We start from the raw sequence: 18679 nt of genomic DNA on the forward strand, positions 1-18679 counted from the left end.
GAGGAATTAAAGGCCCGATAAATAAGTCCGCTAGAATGATTGTGGTAAACATGTTAAAAGAGCTGGGCAGAGCTAAAGGTTATCACGAAAACACGGAATAAATAAATACGCAAGAAGCAGAGCATAAATGTAAAGCAAAATGTCGCGCGGAATACTAAGAGTTACAATTCTGCACTTCCGCAATATTTCTCAGAAAATGGCTATTTTCGATTTTTTTTTTATGTCGATGCCGCCAGTGAATCCAACATTACGCTGCGATTTAATGTAACAGTCGACTACAGTCGACTGATACGAGACGGTAGATATCTAAAACATTGAATGTTACACCTGCAATGCGAACTACATCGGCAAAACTGGTACGTTCTTTAAATTAAGATACAAAGAACACAAGGTGCTTTTCAGCTTGAGTTTCCGGTCGTCGACGTAGCTGTATGTAGTCCTAAAACTGGTCACTCGATGTTGGGAAATAATGATCTCGCAGTTTTTCACATACCAGATAAAGGCAAGAAACTGATCTAAAACAATTGGAGATTACTAAACATAACATGGGAAATCATTAAAACAACTTCTTTTACAAACTTTGCAGATCTTTCTTAGCAGCTAATTATTTAGCGACTTTTATTACAGTATACCATTAGCTTTCTGTTCGTGGTGGGATATAATTTTCCGGGATAACCAGCATCATCACTGTTTCTTCTGTATGTCTTATTTCATATTTAAATTTTCGAAGTGCTCAATAGCGTTACTTCTTGCTTCATGTACGGAATGTGGATTTCAGAAAGACGCACAGCCATTCCATTTTAGTATATTTTATCAGTAGTCGGTGGTATGCACGTACATGTTTAAATCGCGACATAATCATTCACTATAATGGAATCACCTTCATCGTTATTGTCGGAATCATTTGAACACACTGTCACCTTACGCTTCTTCGCAGGTGTTAATGATGTGAGAGTCACTGTCATGAAAACATTCATTCACGAAGTCATACGGATCTTCATTCTCACTAAAACATCTGAATAATAACTCTTAAAAATCTTACGTATTTTAGATTCGTTCATTTCCTCCCGTTTTCTGAATAGGGCCATTTCTAAAAGCAGGAGCAATTTCAAAACGAAAATAGTAAGTATTTAAAATACTAAAATGCAATGAAAACATCCAAAAAGTACCATGAAGTCACTCAAATTTGATACATTGATTACTGCTGTAAACACTAAGTAGACGTAGTAGTTAAAATACATTACAGCAGATGACATCCACAGACAACGCGTAGCAAAAACAAGTCATCTCGACATCCGCCCGTAACGGATGGCTCGCAAAACACGAGTAAACTCAAGATCCGTGCGGTATATGTTACAAAGACACGGCTGCAAGTGACGTAGCCACGTTATTTAATTTTTATTGACCTTGTTTATGTTTTATATTGTTCGATTTTTGAGGTTCTGGTTCTGATGATTAATGCTTGACCTTAGGAAAGCTTCAATCGTAATTGCGTAAATAATAAAGAGTACTGTGACGTGTTTTTGTGCGACAATTAATTGTGTGATATCTGTGTGCCACTACACTTAGGCACGTTGAGCTTGCTCCCAGAATTAAAAGAAAACTTTCTCTATGCCACGTTGCACTCTGTACCAACAATCCTCAATAATTAATAAAAACATTAAGCACTACTGCTTAGAACAGATTTTCACTATTTTACGCGCCTGTGTTTTTTAATGCGAATCATAAAGCAACTGCACATAATTCCATAACGCGTACAAGAGAGCATGGATGGGCACGTACCACGGGGAAAGCGAGAACGTCTATCCAATGAGATTCACAACAAGAATGCAAGGGGTAAAAATTTAGCATAGTGGTTAGTAAAACACTGCCAACTCAATGTGTCAACGTGCCTCGCTGTACATCATTCGCGCACTGCGTTTATTTACACCAGAGATAAACGCACTAATCACATATACTTGCTTTTACCATAAATTCCTTTATTTCATTTCTCTTCCTCATTTTCGTACCAATCGCACAGTAACAGCTAATTTAAAATCCAGAACCGACCTTACATTATTCGAAAATAAATAATCCAGCACACTTTAACTACAGATGTGCAACTGAAGGAATGTATAAACACAAAATCCTGTATACATTTGACTATGTACGTGTTCTGCAGATTTTCGTATTATGTACGTTAAAGCTTTGCCGGCAAGATAGCGATATGTGAAACTAGGATTAGCAGAAAAACAAAATCTCTCTTTACCGTACACTCCTATCTTAAGCAAATCTCGGGAATGAGTTTAAGTAAGGTCAGTTGAGAAGTCGGCGGAACACAAAACCCATGCTTACGTACGTACTATAGTGAACACAACTTTCAAATGGCTAAAAAGAGAAGTCTATTTCAAAGCGATGTATAACTGATCCGGTTGCTACCAACTCTACAGACTGAAACAGAGAGTGCTAATCATTGCTGCCTACTACTACTTCGAAACACTTGATCTGAATTTTCTTACGTACGGCGAAGACGTCCACTTCATCTGCCTTGGCACCTACGGTGTCATAACTACCCAAACTCGCGGGATACGAACCTGGTAAGCGCACGACGCCCGCCATTTTGTCCGATGACGTACACGATCGAAGTCCGTAGCTGACTGGGGCCATTTTGGTACCCACGCTCGCCTTGCTGCCTGCAGCTGTGTGTATCAAACGAGTAACGCAATCCTTCCCAACCGACGTGACGCAGCACGCTCACATACAACAAAATACAATGGAATATCTCACAAGACGATCACACGTGGCCATCAGAGCAGTACATCACACGTGGCCATCAAAGCAGTACTTACTGTCCGCGTTGCGCCCAGGCCCAGTTCACGCGCGGGAAGTGTGTTCCAGACTGGCAGCAGGGGAGCTTTATGCTATTCTTCGGCAACGTTCGGGGGCCGTTCGGGTGGTTATCGGCACCACGGCAGCTGGCGTGGCCGTGCCTTTCCAGCGGAAACAGCTTCCGCAGGGGCGGGGACCAAGCGAAGCTGCGAGCGGCGGGCTTCGGAGGGGAGACTTGAAGAGGGGACCAACCCCAGCGGCGAGGGTGCACAACACCCGGACAGGGAACCGGTTGCCTCTGCTTTTCACGCAGGGGCTGCGGATATCAAAAGAGGAAACGTTACCTGGCCCTGCTTCCGTGTACGCAAAAGCTACCGAGGCCGAGGCCGACTTCGAGTAGCCTCGAACAATATGAAGCATCGAATGGGAATGCTAACGTGTGTTACCTGGGACAGCTTTCTTAATCATTATGTGCTTGAAGTGCGCACAAGTTGCGATTATTCCTGCTTTCTCGGCGAAACTGACGTCAGCCGGCCGCGGTGGTCTAGCGGTTCTAGGCGCCCAGTCTGGAACCGCGCGACTGCTACGGTCGCAGGTTCGAATACTGCCTCAGGCATGGATGTGTATGATGTCCTTAGGTTAGTTAGGTTTAAGTAGTTCTAAGTTCTAGGGGACTTATGACCACAGATGTTGAGTCCCATAGTGCTCAGAGCCATTTGAACCATTTTTTTGAAACTGATGTCAGAGTTTTTATATTTGCATCAGATTTAATTTTCTAGCTGTCTTCGTCAAAAGTTTACCATAGATTTCGGTGCTCGCCACTTTGACTCCATCAAAATAACGGGACATGTTGCGCCCCTACCTCAGCGATTGCTACTCGGCGCCGCCACGGAACAAAGGAGTCCCGCGGAAATTCAAACTAAGCTATATGAAAATAGTATTGGTAATCCTGACCACGTTTGCCTTACCAAATTAAGACCGACCAAACCACAAAGAAAATGACAAACTTTTGTTCTTTGAAGACACACAGTTTTCTGTATTTCGACTAGGGATGTTCGTTGAAAAAAATGTGTGTCAAATCGTATGGGACTGCTAAGGTTATCAGTCCCTAAGCTTACACATTACTTAACCTAAATTATCTTAAGGACAAACACACACACCCATGCCCGAGGGAAGACTCTAACCTCCGTTGGGGATCAGTCCATGACAGCAGCGCCTTAGATGTTCGTTGATCGCCGATATTAATTTAACATCGATGTTTCAATATTTACACTGAAGTCTCTTAAAACCAATATCAAAGACAAAATATCGAATCTCAATGGAGGAAAAACCAAAATAACCCTGCGACAGCGAATCCAATAATAGTAGTATGTATGATCAGTGTCTAAATATGCACTTCAGCCAACATCGAGTTCAACTTTTCGAAATATCTCACAATAAGCTTCAGAAACTGGATCGAAAATTTATGTCGGAAGCGATTTTTAGATGATTTTAAAGATTTCAATATTTTCAAATGGTTGACAATGAAGGTTTTCTAAATCTCCTGCCAATAATTACACCACTGCGCAAAGTGCCACCGAGATATGCATTCAGGATACCGGCAAATCAATTTGAAGTTACTCAGAACTATTTCACAACAAAATTCAAAACGAGAACAGTTTAACACACATGACATACTCGTATTTAGATAACGTTTGCCCGGGAATTGCCGTTCACTATTTTGGTAGCGATATAATTCAAACTGATTAACTTCTTATCGTCGAAGTTCACAGTTATGTAGAATATTTCTTTTTCGCCATTGACTGTAGAAACTATTAATTTCGCAATTGCAATTTCGGCCTTTGGGTCATTTTCAAGAGATACTGCAAAATATTTTGCTTCAGCATATTGTTGTAACCGCAGAAAAGCCAAGTCTAAATGCAGTTGTTCTCAGACGATACACCAGAAATCATACGGGGAGATAGAGTTAACAGGGGACGCCAGGGGTGTCAGAGGGGTCACAAAAGATAACGACGCAGCCAGATAGCCGAGGCGGCGGTCCAAGCGGCCAGGCAGCTGCGCGTGATAAGCAAGGAAGCAGACTCAGCTATTAAGATAAAAAGGGCGCTCTGGGCAGGTCCCTTAATAAGCAATAACTTACAGTATCAACACTCTTGGCTAGAGGGAGAAGTCTGGGAGCGGAGAGAGAAAGAAAGAGGGCCCTAGGTGGGGACCGCACTACGTCATGAGGAGCCAATGAAGGGCTCAGGACACAGTGCGTGACCATATAGGGAGAGGCCCCTTTACCCCTCCACCCAGCTTCTGAAGAAAAGTACTGAAGTTAATACTAAAACAATCCCTAATGAGGAAAAGTTGCACTCGACGCTACGTCATGCCAAGCGCTGGCGGGGTCGAAGGGGAAGAGCTAACAAAACTCGGAGGCACGCCGCTCCGGGGATCTCTCTCTCTCTCGGGTTTAGGCAGCGACGGTAGTCAGCGTGAGTAGCAGCCGACTTGGGCTGAGGGCGGGCTGCAGGCAGACAGTTGGAGATAGTCGCCGATGAGCGTTTAGGCAGCGACCGCGGGACTCTGACGTAGGGTGCTAGTGCGGGCAGCAAAGTGCTGGAAAGTTCTATCAGGCAGCCAGAACGGTGGAAGTCAGTCACCGTCTCTGTAATGGGCTTGGTTATTCTGTAGGTACAATCACTACGCAGTTAGGGTGATCTGTATTCTTTATGAATAAATTAGAACTTTTATAACGTCCATACGAGTTTACTTCTACCAACATCCTAGCCTTGTACCTTCACACCAGGGAATTTAACATCTTAGCCAGATCAAAAGTCTCCCTCTCAATTAGGTCAACCGGCTAATTCCCGTTTACGAACCGTGTCGCTCAATCCCTCGCAAAACCCACGCTTGGGACGCGACAATATTTCACACTTTAAAATCCTCCACCATGTACGCATGTCATCGTCAAAGAGTGAATAGGATTATTTTTTACGCTAACATGTATACATGTCGGTGGATATACATGTACATGTGCTGAAGCAAAATCTTTTGCAGCACCACTTGAAAATGGCCCGAAGGCAATTTAAAGAGTAGCATCATAAAACAAATTACACAGCGTATATACAAGCAACTAAACCTGTTACATAATAGCCATATCAACGCTGCTCGAGCCTAAATTCAAGAATTTCGAAGGTGTTTAGCATGTATGAAAGCAATCAAAATCATTAAGAACTTGTTCGTTGCTGTTGATACATCGACTGTTAATGAGAATGAGCAATACACAGATACCATACAGGGAACTAGAAAACCCAAATTTGGTTTAAGGAGCGAACATTATAAAATATCACAAGGACAGAATTAGCTGCATAGGAACATGAATTGACCTACAACCGCAGTTCAACTTTAATCTGAAACCAAACACAAGAGCAATGCAAAAATTGTCATGGCATTAAGGATTGAACCCGAGCCAATGGTTGAGCAATCCCGTGGGCTATCACCTAAGCCACGGGTGTCCAACGTGCGGCCCATACCAATTGTCAGTGCGGTCCAAGAACTGCTCGACCGGAAAAAAATTCCATGAAATCCGTTTATGTACATTTACGATAAATTGAATAATTAGTTCTCTCTAAACGATGCTTTTCTCTCTCTCAAATACATTTTTCTTTCCTCAGCAGCTATTGTTAGTGTTAAGTATATTGTCTATGGCCCAAAAATTCTCTTTTTCCAATGTGGTCCATGTGGCTAAAAGGTTGTATACCCCTGATCTCCGCTACGACAACAACTAATACGAATTGAATCTGGCGGGCGCGCACGGCCTGAATGGCTTACGTCAATGCTCATTAACTCGGAAACAGCGCAACGTATCTGCTTTTTCCTTACTAACTACTTACCAGCACAACCTACCCTGCAACACGCTTACAAGCCTTATCCTGTATACTGACGCTCATCCTGACACTTTAATCAGCTTTGTTCACGCTGTGCGCCGCGGTGTTCTAGTGCGCCGTAGATCTTTTTCGTGATCAGTGGTAAGGAAGGCAGCTGTGGGGAAGTTCATTTCTGGTATGAATCTGTGTGGCCTCGAAGGGACTCCAAATTCCGCGTTTAAGAAATCGTTTACATAGGAGGATAATACAAACATACACCAGCGTTTGCTCGACTCACAGACTCCCGTATGTAAGACACACTCGTAGTAATAGGCATTCCTGACGTAGAAAAGCAAATGAAAGCGTTGAGAACAAGTCGCAGGTACGGAAGGAATCCCAATTCGGTTTTAGAAAGAGTACTCCACGGCATTCCTCTGTTACTTTCATTCATCGCGAATCTCTCGCCCAGCACAAAGTCATAAGCGACTGGAAAAAAGCGCCGGTGACTACTGTATACAGGGTGGAGAAAAATTGTCACGAAATTTTAACCGCAGATAGCTGATGCCAGTAGGGACCAAAGTTACTAATGTTGCGTAGGACGGCAACGAAAATTTTTCAACTACGGAAACTTGAGCCACGCGCTCCTATTGGCCACGGGATTGCCCTGTTGTCGGCTGCTCTTTACAACGCATGAACGCGAATGCTTTGCCTGCCGGAGGTCGCGATGTATGACTAAATCGCAAGTAACGAGTGTGTGCTCCGAAACGAAGCTTACGTGTGAATGCATCTGACGTGAGATGGAGACAAGCAGCAAGACCCATTCGACCCGTGTGCCTATCACGTTGGGGCAGTGACAGGGCGAGAGACGATTATCTGTGCGAGCCGACAACCACAGCGATGGCCGTCAGCCGACGAACGGCAACAGGACAATCCCACAGCCAATCGGAGTGCGTGACGCCAAGTTTCCGTTGTTTAAAAGTGGTGCGTTGTCGGCCTAGACAACACTAGTAACTTTCGTTCCTACTAGCATCAGCTATCCAGGGTTAAGATTTCCTGACACAGCTTTTCTCCACCCTGTATGATGATGATCATGTTGTTGTTGTTGTTGTCTTCAGTCCTGAGACTGGTTTGATGCAGCTCTCCATGCTACTCCATCCTGTGCAAGGTACTTCATCTCCCAGTACCTACTGCAACCTACATCCTTCTGAATCTGCTCAGTGTAGTCATCTCTTGGTCTCCCTCTATGATTTTTACCCTCCACGCTGCGCTCCAATACTAAATTGGTGATCCCTTGATGTCTCAGAACATGTCTTACCAACCGATCCCTTCTTCTAGTCAAGTTGTGCCACAAATTTCTCTTCTCCCCAGTTCTATTCAATACCTCCTTATTAGTTATGTGGTCTACTCATCTATATTCAGCATTCTTCTGTAGCACCACTTTTCGAAAGCTTCTATTCTATTCTTGTCCAAACTATTTGTCGTCCATGTTTCACTTCCACACATGGCTACACTCCATACAAATACTTTCAGAAACGACTTCCTGAAACCTAAAACTATACTCTATGTTAAAAATTTCTATTCTTCAGGAACGCTTTCCTTGCCATTGCCAGTCTACATTTTATATCCTACTTCGACCATCATCACTTATTTTGCTCCCTGAGCCGTGGTAAAATTTGCTGTTTTGAGGAGCGCGCCGCAGCGCGTAGTGTGAAGCAGTCGCCCTCCGCCGCTGTGGCTATCGCAGCTTTGGTGTCTCCCTCTGATGGGAAAGGGGGAATGTTGCCTGTTCACGTGCATTTAAGGGGCGCGATGAGCTCGCAAGGGTCGTCAGTTGGTCGGTCTGAGTCGGTGCAGTCTGGAGCGAGTCTGGTCAGTTGGTCAGCCGGGTCAGTTTGGGGCATTCAGTGTCTGTCTGTCGTCGGGAGTGCTAGTATGTGTTAGGCCGCCAGTCTGCTCCCGTTTGTTCAGGCGATGGTCATTGGCGGTTGTATCGTTCGGTTGGTTGGTCGGTCGGTCGGTCGGTCGGTCGCGCACTGGGACACAAGATGACTTGTCCGCCTTGAGCTTCGGCACATGTGAGGTCGCCTCGTGAGTGCAGTAGGCGAGGAGTAGTGGCTTCGCGGCCGACACGAGAGCAAAAGTCAACCCACGACATCGACTGACCGGTGCGAGCTGCGACGCCGTGAGACGGGAGATCGGCGCGCCTTCCTGCGTCCGTTGAAGCGGCTGGCAGCGGACGGTTCGGGAGAGCGTTTTAGGGGTGCTGCGCCAGGTCTTCGCCAGACATCGCAGTTTATTAGAAGATGATTCCTGGTATGTTGTTTCATTTACTTGTTTTCTTGGTCAGTCTCTCGTCCCCAGCTTGCTCGTCTGTCCCCCGTCCGCATTTGTTAGGCAGTTAGTGTGTGTCTGTCGGTCTGCCGCACGTTAATAGCTGCCTCTGTCATGGTTTCGGATTCGATGTTAACGAATTTCTGAAATATATTTTATCTTGCCTATCATCTTGAGAGGCGCTATATATGTAATGTAGAGCATGTTTGTACATTTTATGTAAGACTGCACTTCATGGGTTTTTATTTAAATGGCATTTTAGAATATAAAGATGCCACCCTTCCACCGTAAGAGTTTTCTTAAAAAAAAAAAAAAGCTGCATTTTCGGTGGCAAGTAATTTTTTTTAATGTGTTTTGTACCATTTCCATCCCTCCTACGGAGTGCATAGTTTGTGTGAGTTTAGTTTTTAGTTTTTAGTTTAAAGAAATCTGGTGTGTTGCACATCTGCACCAGTGTAGTCTTTCAGAGGTTGTTGTGAGCGGTCGTGACTACGGCCGTGTTAAAAGAGAGCCACAAAAAAAAAAGTTGTTTCTGCCTCTGAATGAATTGTAACTTGATATTTACAGGGTGCTTTCTGATTTAAAAATTATAATCTGTTTAAAAAAATGGATTTTAGGAATAAAATTTCCATTTGTTGAAAGAAATTTGTTTTTATCAGTTATCCACTGGCAACTACTTCCACGCTCACATAGTGTGATTAAATGTGTTAATGTTCTTGATGAATCGCTAGTAAATAAAGTAAACTCTTTAAGAAAAGATTTTGAAAGTGAATCCACGGATCACTCCCCAAATAGCAAAACGCCTTTACTACTGTAAGTGTCCTTTTCCTAATCTAATTTCTCAGCTACACCCGACGTAATTAGACTACATTCCATTATCCTCGTTTTGCTTTTGTTGATGTTCATCTCATATCCTTCTTTCAAGACACTGTCCATTCAGTTCAACTGCTCTTCCAAGTACTTTGCTGTGTCTGACAGAGTTACAATGTCATTGGCGAACCTCTAGGTCAGTACTGCCTCGTGTGTTCGAACATTTCTACGGAATCCAAACAGATCTTCCCCGAGGTCGGCTTCTACCAATTTTACCATTTGTCTGTAAAGAATTTATGTTAGTATTTTGCAGCCGTGAATTATTCAGCTGACTATTCGCTAATTTTCACATCTGACAACACCTGCTTTCTTTGGGATTGGAGGGTCCGAGGGTATTTCGCCTGTCTGAGACATCTTGCTCACCAGAGGGTAGAGTTTCGTCAGGGCTGGCTGGCTCTCCCAAGGGTATCAGTAGTTCTAATGGAATGTTATCTCTCTTTCAATGCTCTGTCAAACTCTTCACGCCGTATCATATCTCCCATTTCATCTTCATCTACGTCCTCTTCCATTTCTGTAGTACAGTCCTCAGGCACATCGCCCTTGTATAGATCCTCTATATACTTTCTGCTTTCCCTTCTTTGTGTGGGACTGGTTTTCCATCTGCACTCTTGATATTCATGCAGGTGGTTCTCTTTTTCTCTTTAATTTTCCTGTAGGCAGTATCTATCTTGCCTCCAGGTATACATGCCTCTACCTCCTTACATTTGTCCTCTAGCCATTCTTGCTTAGCCTTTTTGCACTTCCTGTCGATCTCATTTTTAAAACATGTGTATTCCTTTTCGCCTGCTACATTTAGTGCATTTTTTATACTTTCTCCTTTCATCAGTTAAATTCAATCTCTCTTCTGTTACCCAAGGATTCCTACTAGCTCCCGTCTTTTCACCTACTTGATCCTCTGATGCCTGCACTACTTCATCCCTGAAAGTTACCCATTCTTCTTCTTCTGTATTTCTTTCCCCTGTGTTTGACAATCGTTCCTTAATTCTCTCACTGAAACTCTCTACGGACTCTCGTTCTTTCAGTTTATCCCACTCCCATCTCCTTACAAATTCCTACCTTTTTGCAGTTTCTTTAGTTTTAGTCTACAGTTCATAACTAATATATTGTGCTCTGAGTCTACATCTGCCCCTGTTAATGTTTTACAATTTAAAACCTGGTTCCTAAATCTGTGTGTTAACATTATATAATCTATCTGAAAGCTTCCAATGTCTCCAGACCTCCTCCATGTAGAGAACCTTTTCTCATGATTCTTGGACCATGCGTTAGCTATGATTAAGTTATTCTCAGTGCGAAATTCTACCAGGCGGCTTCCTCTTTCCTTCCTTACCCCCATTGCATGTTCATCTACTACGTTTCCTTCTCTCCCTTTTCCTACTATCAAATTCCAGTCACCCATGACTATTAAATTTTCGTCTCCCTTGACCATCTGAATAATCTCTTTTATCGCATAATACATTTCTTCAATCTCTTCATCATCTGCGGAGCTAGTTGGCATATAAACTTGTACTGCTGTTGTAGGCGTGGACTTCGTGTCTATCTTGGAGACAATAATTCGTTCCCTATGCTGTTCGTACTAACTTATCTGCGCTCTGATTTTTAGCTGTTGAAATATATGTTACGAAAACCCGTGTAGTTTACAGTGGGAGGGGGAAGGTAAAAACTAAATGCAGATAGAGTATACATATTTCGTCTTATTTCCCTCAACTTTACTTATTTCCCATCAGTTTCCCAGAATTCCTCTCTTCCCGATAATCTACACCCATATGTTTTGGATAGGATGACCATGAAAAGTATAGTTACACTCCCTTCGTACCTAGATGAGGCTCAACGAGTGGGGCAGATGATGGATGCACTGGAAACGAAGTCTGAAAAACATTCCGTGTACTGCTACGACACAGAGTGCTTTGTCTGCAGACTCATGTAGTGGTGCACTTGAGGAAAACTCAGTCTGGAAACAGTTCTACAGGTTCATTTGACATTCACTCTATTGTGTAGGGCTCTCCAACAGGGAGTTGATGTGTGTACGTGTACAGAGTGTATTTCTGTTGGTGCTCTGATATTCTTCCGTAAGTATATTATCTTACAGTTTACCAGATGATCTTTGCTACTTCTGTTTACATCTTTCAACTCATATGTTTCCACAGGGATCGACAAATTGTAGATTTCGGGCATTTCTTTTGCCCTAGTAATAAGCTATCGCTAGTTGACTTTGTCGATTGCAAATGGTTCAAATGGCTCTGAGCACTATGGGACTTAACTTCTAAGGTCATCAGTCCCCTAGAATTTAGAACTACTTAAAACTTACTAACCTAAGGACATCACACACATCCATGCCCGAGGAAGGATTCGAACCTGCGACCGTAGCGGTCACGCGGTTCCTAGAACCGCATGGCCACCCGGCCGGCTTGTCGATTGCACTTAGCATCGTGGATCTTATAAGTTTCCCTACCTACAGACTGCGTCTCCCCAGCAGCATAATTTAGCAACTAGTTAGCAAGTTACGCATTCGAACTGCAACCGTCCGCCGCTGACACCTTTAAACAAACAAACAAACACACACACACACACACACACACACACACACACACACACACACATATATATATAGACTGCATGCGCATTACCTATCTCGAAACCTCTGTTTCAACCACTATTATCTTACTTTCGACAGCACTGCAGTCCTGCAAATAGCGAAGTACTCTTCGCAAAACTGTTCCGTGGAGGACATACGCACATCTTTGATGTAAGTTACATCACCAATGCCTGCATCTCGTGGTCGTGCGGTAGCGTTCTCGCTTCCAACGCCCGGGTTCGATTCCAGGCGGTCAGGGATTTTCTCTGCCTCGTGATGGCTGGGTGTTGTGTGATGTCCTTAGGTTAGTTAGGTTTAAGTAGTTCTAAATTCTAGGGGACTGATGACCATAGATGTTAAATCCCATAGTGCTCAGAGCCATTTGAACCATTTTTTTAAACATCACCAACATTTTGTAAACGAGGCAGTCTACATTCTCCGATAATAACAACGCAAGGCATCCTGCTGCGTCTATCGCACCTTCTTTTGTACTCTTAAAGACCCACGATGTTGGTACATCATCATCCTACAGGGTGTTTCAAAAATGACCGGTATATTTGAAACGGCAATAAAAACTAAACGAGCAGCGATAGAAATACACCGTTTGTTGCAATATGCTTGGGACAACAGTACATTTTCAGGCGGATAAACTTTCGAAATTACAGTAGTTACAATTTTCAACAACAGATGGCGCTGCAAGTGATGTGAAAGATATAGAAGACAACGCAGTCTGTGGGTGCGCCATTCTGTACGTCGTCTTTCTGCTGTAAGCGTGTGCTGTTCACAACGTGCAAGTGTGCTGTGGACAACATGGTTTATTCCTTAGAACAGAGGATTTTTCTGGTGTTGGAATTCCACCGCCTAGAACACAGTGTTGCTGCAACAAGACGAAGTTTTCAACGGAGGTTTAATGTAACCAAAGGACCGAAAAGCGATACAATAAAGGATCTGTTTGAAAAATTTCAACGGACTGGGAACGTGACGGATGAACGTGCTGGAAAGGTAGGGCGACCGCATACGGCAACCACAGAGGGCAACGCGCAGGTAGTGCAGCAGGTGATCCAACAGCGGCCTCGGGTTTCCGTTCACCGCGTTGCAGCTGCCGTCCAAATAACGCCAACGTCCACGTATCATCTCATGCACCAGAGTTTACACCTCTATCCATACAAAATTCAAACGCGGCAACCCCTCAGCGCAGCTACCATTGCTACACGAGAGACATTCGCTAACGATATAGTGCACAGGATTGATGACGGCGATATGCATGTGGGCAGCATTTGGTTTACTGACGAAGCTTATTTTTACCTGGACGGCTTCGTCAATAAACAGAACTGGCGCATATGGGGAACCGAAAAGCCCCATGTTGCAGTCCCATCGTCCCTGCACCCTCAAAAAGTACTGGTCTGGGCCGCCATTTCTTCCAAAGGAATCATTGGCCCATTTTTCAGATCCGAAACGATTACTGCATCACGCTATCTGGACATTCTTCATGAATTTGTGGTGGTACAAACTGCCTTAGACGACACTGCGAACACCTCGTGGTTTATGCAAGATGGTGCCCGACCACATCGCACGGCCGACGTCTTTAATTTCCTGAATGAATATTTCGATGATCGTGTGATTGCTTTGGGCTATCCGAAACATACAGGAGGCGGCGTGGATTGGCCTCCCTATTCGCCAGACATGAACCCCTGTGACTTCTTTCTGTGGGGACACTTGAAAGACCAGGTGTACCGCCAAAATCCAGAAACAATTGAACAGCTGAAGCAATACATCTCATATGCATGTGAAGCCATTCCGCCAGACACGATGTCAAAGGTTTCGGGTAATTTCATTCAGAGACTACGCCATATTATTGCTACGCATGGTGGATATGTGGAAAATATCGTACTATAGAGTTTCCCAGACCGCAGCGCCATCTGTTGTTGACAATTGTAACTACTGTAATTTCGAAAGTTTGTCTGCCTGAAAATGTACTGTTGTCCCAAGCATATTGCAACAAACGGTGTATTTCTATCGCTGCTTGTTTAGTTGGTATTGCCGTTTCAAATATACCGGTCATGTTTGAAACACCCTGTAGTTCCGCTATTCTGTGTGCTAGATGTCTGTTGGATGGAAGGAGACATTCCTTCGTGATTATTATTCTTATGTACGAGATAGAACAGCACATTTATCGGTAGGTGTAGTACAGCACTGTACCTGAATCTACCCAGTATGCACTGTATCTGCTCCATTTTCTGTGTTTCTATGGGAATGCGTATGTCGTGGATGACTTCCATAAATATGACGGTCCTCTCGCTGGCAGATCTACCTTCGAACCCCATCCCAGACTTAGTGCATTGCGGACCACCCTCTAGACAACATTCCAGGTATCATGTTTGATGGGTCCATCATCAAACCCTGCTCCGGATGTAACGCGTTACGGATGCACCTCTAGACACCATTCCGGATATAAAATGGGGTGGATTCACAGTCGAACACCGGTCTACCTTGGGTCATGTGTGCCTTCCGCGCCGCACGCATTGACATAAAAACACAGAAAATAAGAGTAAATGCACGGCTTCTGTAGAACATATAGTTGTAAGTGACTTGATGCATTCGTACACAGCGCAACACTATACTGTTTAACTAATGTGATGTTATGCTTGGTACACAAGAATAACACTCGCGACATGTGAGTAGACTGCATGAAACAGGCCGTTCTGTGATGACCAAATTGTTTACGAAACTACAATGCAAGAAACTTCCTGGCAAATTAAAACTGTGAGCCGGACCGAGACTCGAGCTCGGGACCTTTGCCTTTCGCGGGCAAGTGCTCTACCAACTGACCTACCCAAGCACGACTCACGCCCCGTCCCCACAGCTTTACTTCTGCCAGTATCTCATCTCCTACCTTACAAACTTCAAAGAAGCTCTACTGTGAACCATACAGAACTAGCACCTTTGGAAGAAAGGATAATGCGGAGACATGGCTTAGTCACGGCCTGGGGGCTGTTTCTAAAATGAAATGTTCACTCTACAGCGGAGTGTGCGCTGATATCCTTTGTTCCAGGAGTGCTAGTTCTGTATGGTTCGCAGGAGAGCTCCTGTGAAGTTTGGAAGATAGGAGACGAGGTACTGACGGAACTAAATCTGTGGGGACGGGGCGTGAGTCGTGCTTGGGTAGCTCAGTCGGTAGAGCACTTGCCCGCGAAAGGCAAAGGTCCCGAGCTCGAGTCTCGGTCCGGAACACAGATTTAATCTGCCAGGAAGTTTCATATCAGCGCACACTCCGCTGTAGAGTGAAAATTTCATTCTACAATGCAAGAATGTGGTGCTATAGCAAATGGTAGTCTGCTGAACATGGACTGCTTATTCAAGTACGGGTAACAGGAACTTTACACATACGTCGGTAGAGGCAAGTCTGGCGGATAATTTGAAGAGTACGAAATCCCAACAAAATGTTGACCCAATGAGTTAGAAATTGCGACTGGGTCCACTAAGGTATCTTTCGCGACAGTTAGCCCAGAGATCGAGGAGAAAGTAGACGTGACGGATAACCGTCAAATTCGACTCCAACCTACAGATGAGGTGGCGAAGGTGTTAAAGGAGCTGGTAAAGACGTCCCGGCTTGCCTTCTTGCTATCGCGGTTGATGTGACGGTATCGCGCACGTAACTGCTTATAGCGGATACAGTTGGGCAACGTAGGATGATGACGGAAAACGCGAGGAGCACGTCTCCGCTCACGTATTGCGTCAGGGCACAGGGTGGACGGATAAGGGAAAGATCTCACCACAGGGGCCGACAACTCAACGACCGCTGGGAGCCGGCGGCCGAGCGCGTGGAACGGCATTCAGCCAAAAGCACAAGATCCTGATCCATAGGTTGTTCGAGGGCAGCTCCTGCCGCCAGTCATCGGCTCGTTGATCGGCCGCCAGCGGTGCGTCTCGGCGACACGGAAGACGGCCGAGGGCGGCTACCGCTGGGTGGCGCTGTAGATGAGACACGCCATGGCGGAGGAGGAAAGGAACTTGGTTTCTTATGAGCCTTTTTGGAAGCAAAACGTTGAGATGGAGGGGTGGAGAGTTGTGAGGTCTGGGTGTGTAAAAAAATCTTCACGGATAGGCTCTGTTTCGGAAGTCCGGGCGTCCGATTTTGGGGCCAGTGATTTAGTAGGAACCGATGAAGGTATAGCCTTAAGTCCTCGGCATACGGACCGTGCATCTGAACGTTGAGCTTGCCGAGTTTCTGACGTCATAGCGTGGAATAGCACGCTCGGGAGTCTTTCCGAACGTGCAGAGCAGTATCTGGCATCACGAGCGTGCGCCTGAGCGTTGACCAATGAGATGGCACAACGCTACCTACGTCACACGCACGCCGTCTCCCTTCAGTACAGAGTTATGAGGGGCCATATTGGCATTAATTTCAAGTCTATATGTATGTATGCCGTTTCTGCGCACCAGCAAATTGAGAAGCACGGGAAAACCCGTAGTTAGTTGTGTGATTCGCTCCAATAAAATAGTGAGAAACAACATATTCGTGGCAAAAGAATTACTGTAACTTGCGTATTATGAGCGTAGGCTATTTGAAGGCAGCGACACACTGATGATCCACCCAAAACAGATTGTTCTGGGTGCAATATGTTATAATTAAATTTCAATTAGTAACATAATTATCTGCGATTAACATTTTCAGTAAGCGCTAACATAATATGATTATTACAAGGACCATGTTGTTGGTTTAGCGTAATGAATAGCGTCTGTCTATTAATGAGTATTTGTTGAGGCAGTTGTTCGCGTCTCAACACTTCCAATTTTTTTTTCCTAACATTCGCGTTTTTATTTGGTTCCAATACTTTATTATTAGTTTAATATAAGTATACGCTATAATATTTGATGTTATGTAAATATAAGTTCACCTTGTTTTGAGGGGTGACTTCGTTCGATTGGCTTAATCTACAGGACAGCTTGCGCTACTTGCATGAACATATTTTGCTCCTTTTTCTTTTACGCTTCGAAATTTGCATTTTGCAAAGATTCCGCTACTAGGTAGGAACAGTGATCAAGTAAAACTGACCTTGAGGTTTTACTAAAATGTGGGAATGATGAAAGAATGTTTATATTATGCGGAGAAGTAATCCGAATTTGTACCGCACTGTTTGTAATAGAACTTTTATAATCCTGTGTCCCAATTGACGGTACTTTCCTTTTCGTGGACGATGGAGGAAACGTGTGTTTTAATAGAGCTAACGTGGGAATTTTACGCGCGCCCGTTGAGTAAACTGTGTGATTTACGAACTAGAAACATCCCTCAAACTGCCGCTGGAGTGCGTTGCGATCGCGTATACCACGTTGGGGCCCACGTACCGTATGCACGAGTAGCATCGTTCCTGCGCGTTCAACAGAACGTTGAACATCGCACGCTCAACGTTAACTCGACAGCACGGTCCGTGTGCCGACGGCTTTAGAACGTGTGGGGAGGTTGAACGGACGATCTTTGAGCTGGCCGATTTGACGACCGTGGCGCCAAAGGTGAGATCGCAAGTGTGCGTAGGTATGTCGAGGAGACGCGAGGATAGGGCTGTATTTACCTGCTGCGAGCGCAGTGGGCTTTCTACTGGCGAATAACTTATGAGCAGCAAAGGTACCTTTTCCTTCACTCTGATTTCCATAATAATGCGTTCATCTTTAAAAATAGGGCACTCTCTAGAGGAACCAGCGTGGTCGCCCATACAGTTGATGCAACGAGGGGATGGAGGTGGATAATCACCCACATGGTCATCCCTGCCACAGGTAATGCATTTGGCCGTATTGGAACACGACTGGCTGGTGTGACTAAACCGCTGACACCGATAGCAACGCGTAGGGTTGGGGATGTAAGAGTGAACTGAAACGATCTCATATCTCACTTTAATGTTTGAAGGATGTCAAACGCCAAAAGAGTACTCGTCAGTAGCAATTCCATTTCAAGTCTTCATGACACGATGTACGGCCGTTACGCCCTGATCAGACAGGTAATGTTGTATGTCCTCAATGGATAAACCACCCCGCGCGATGAATTTAAAGTACGGTGCGCTTCCATCCGGATTGGGCAGGTATGTAGCTGTGCAGTTCGATGTAATTTATGTGCCTGGAGAGCACTGTCTGTTTCTAACAAACAGGTGTCATTTCGTAACCGGGAACAAGACTTTACACGACTGCAATTGCGTCGACACCTTTTTGAATAATGAAAGGTCGACTGCAGAGAAGTCTTGACCTTCGTCAGACC

The 18679-nt window shown here is 44.6% G+C and overlaps 1 protein-coding gene across 11 annotated transcripts in view; it reads right to left on the reverse strand.

Moving 5' to 3' along the window:
* LOC126284806 (protein bric-a-brac 2-like) overlaps positions 1-18679 on the reverse strand; it is a 437302-nt gene that overhangs the window by 173270 nt on the left and 245353 nt on the right. The window contains exon 1 of one of the 11 annotated variants that reach the window (XM_049983975.1): positions 2829-2878. The exons of 9 other annotated variants lie outside the window; for them this stretch is intronic. In XM_049983975.1, coding sequence (XP_049839932.1) covers position 2829 — 1 coding nt within the window. In that variant the 5' untranslated portion in view covers positions 2830-2878. Of the gene's footprint in view, positions 1-2573; positions 2673-2828; positions 2879-18679 lie in introns of those variants that run through there. One more of the 11 variants, XM_049983993.1, reaches the window with a different exon arrangement.

This window comes from Schistocerca gregaria, chromosome 8 (assembly GCF_023897955.1).
Source record: "Schistocerca gregaria isolate iqSchGreg1 chromosome 8, iqSchGreg1.2, whole genome shotgun sequence".
Classification (NCBI taxonomy): domain Eukaryota; kingdom Metazoa; phylum Arthropoda; class Insecta; order Orthoptera; family Acrididae; genus Schistocerca; species Schistocerca gregaria.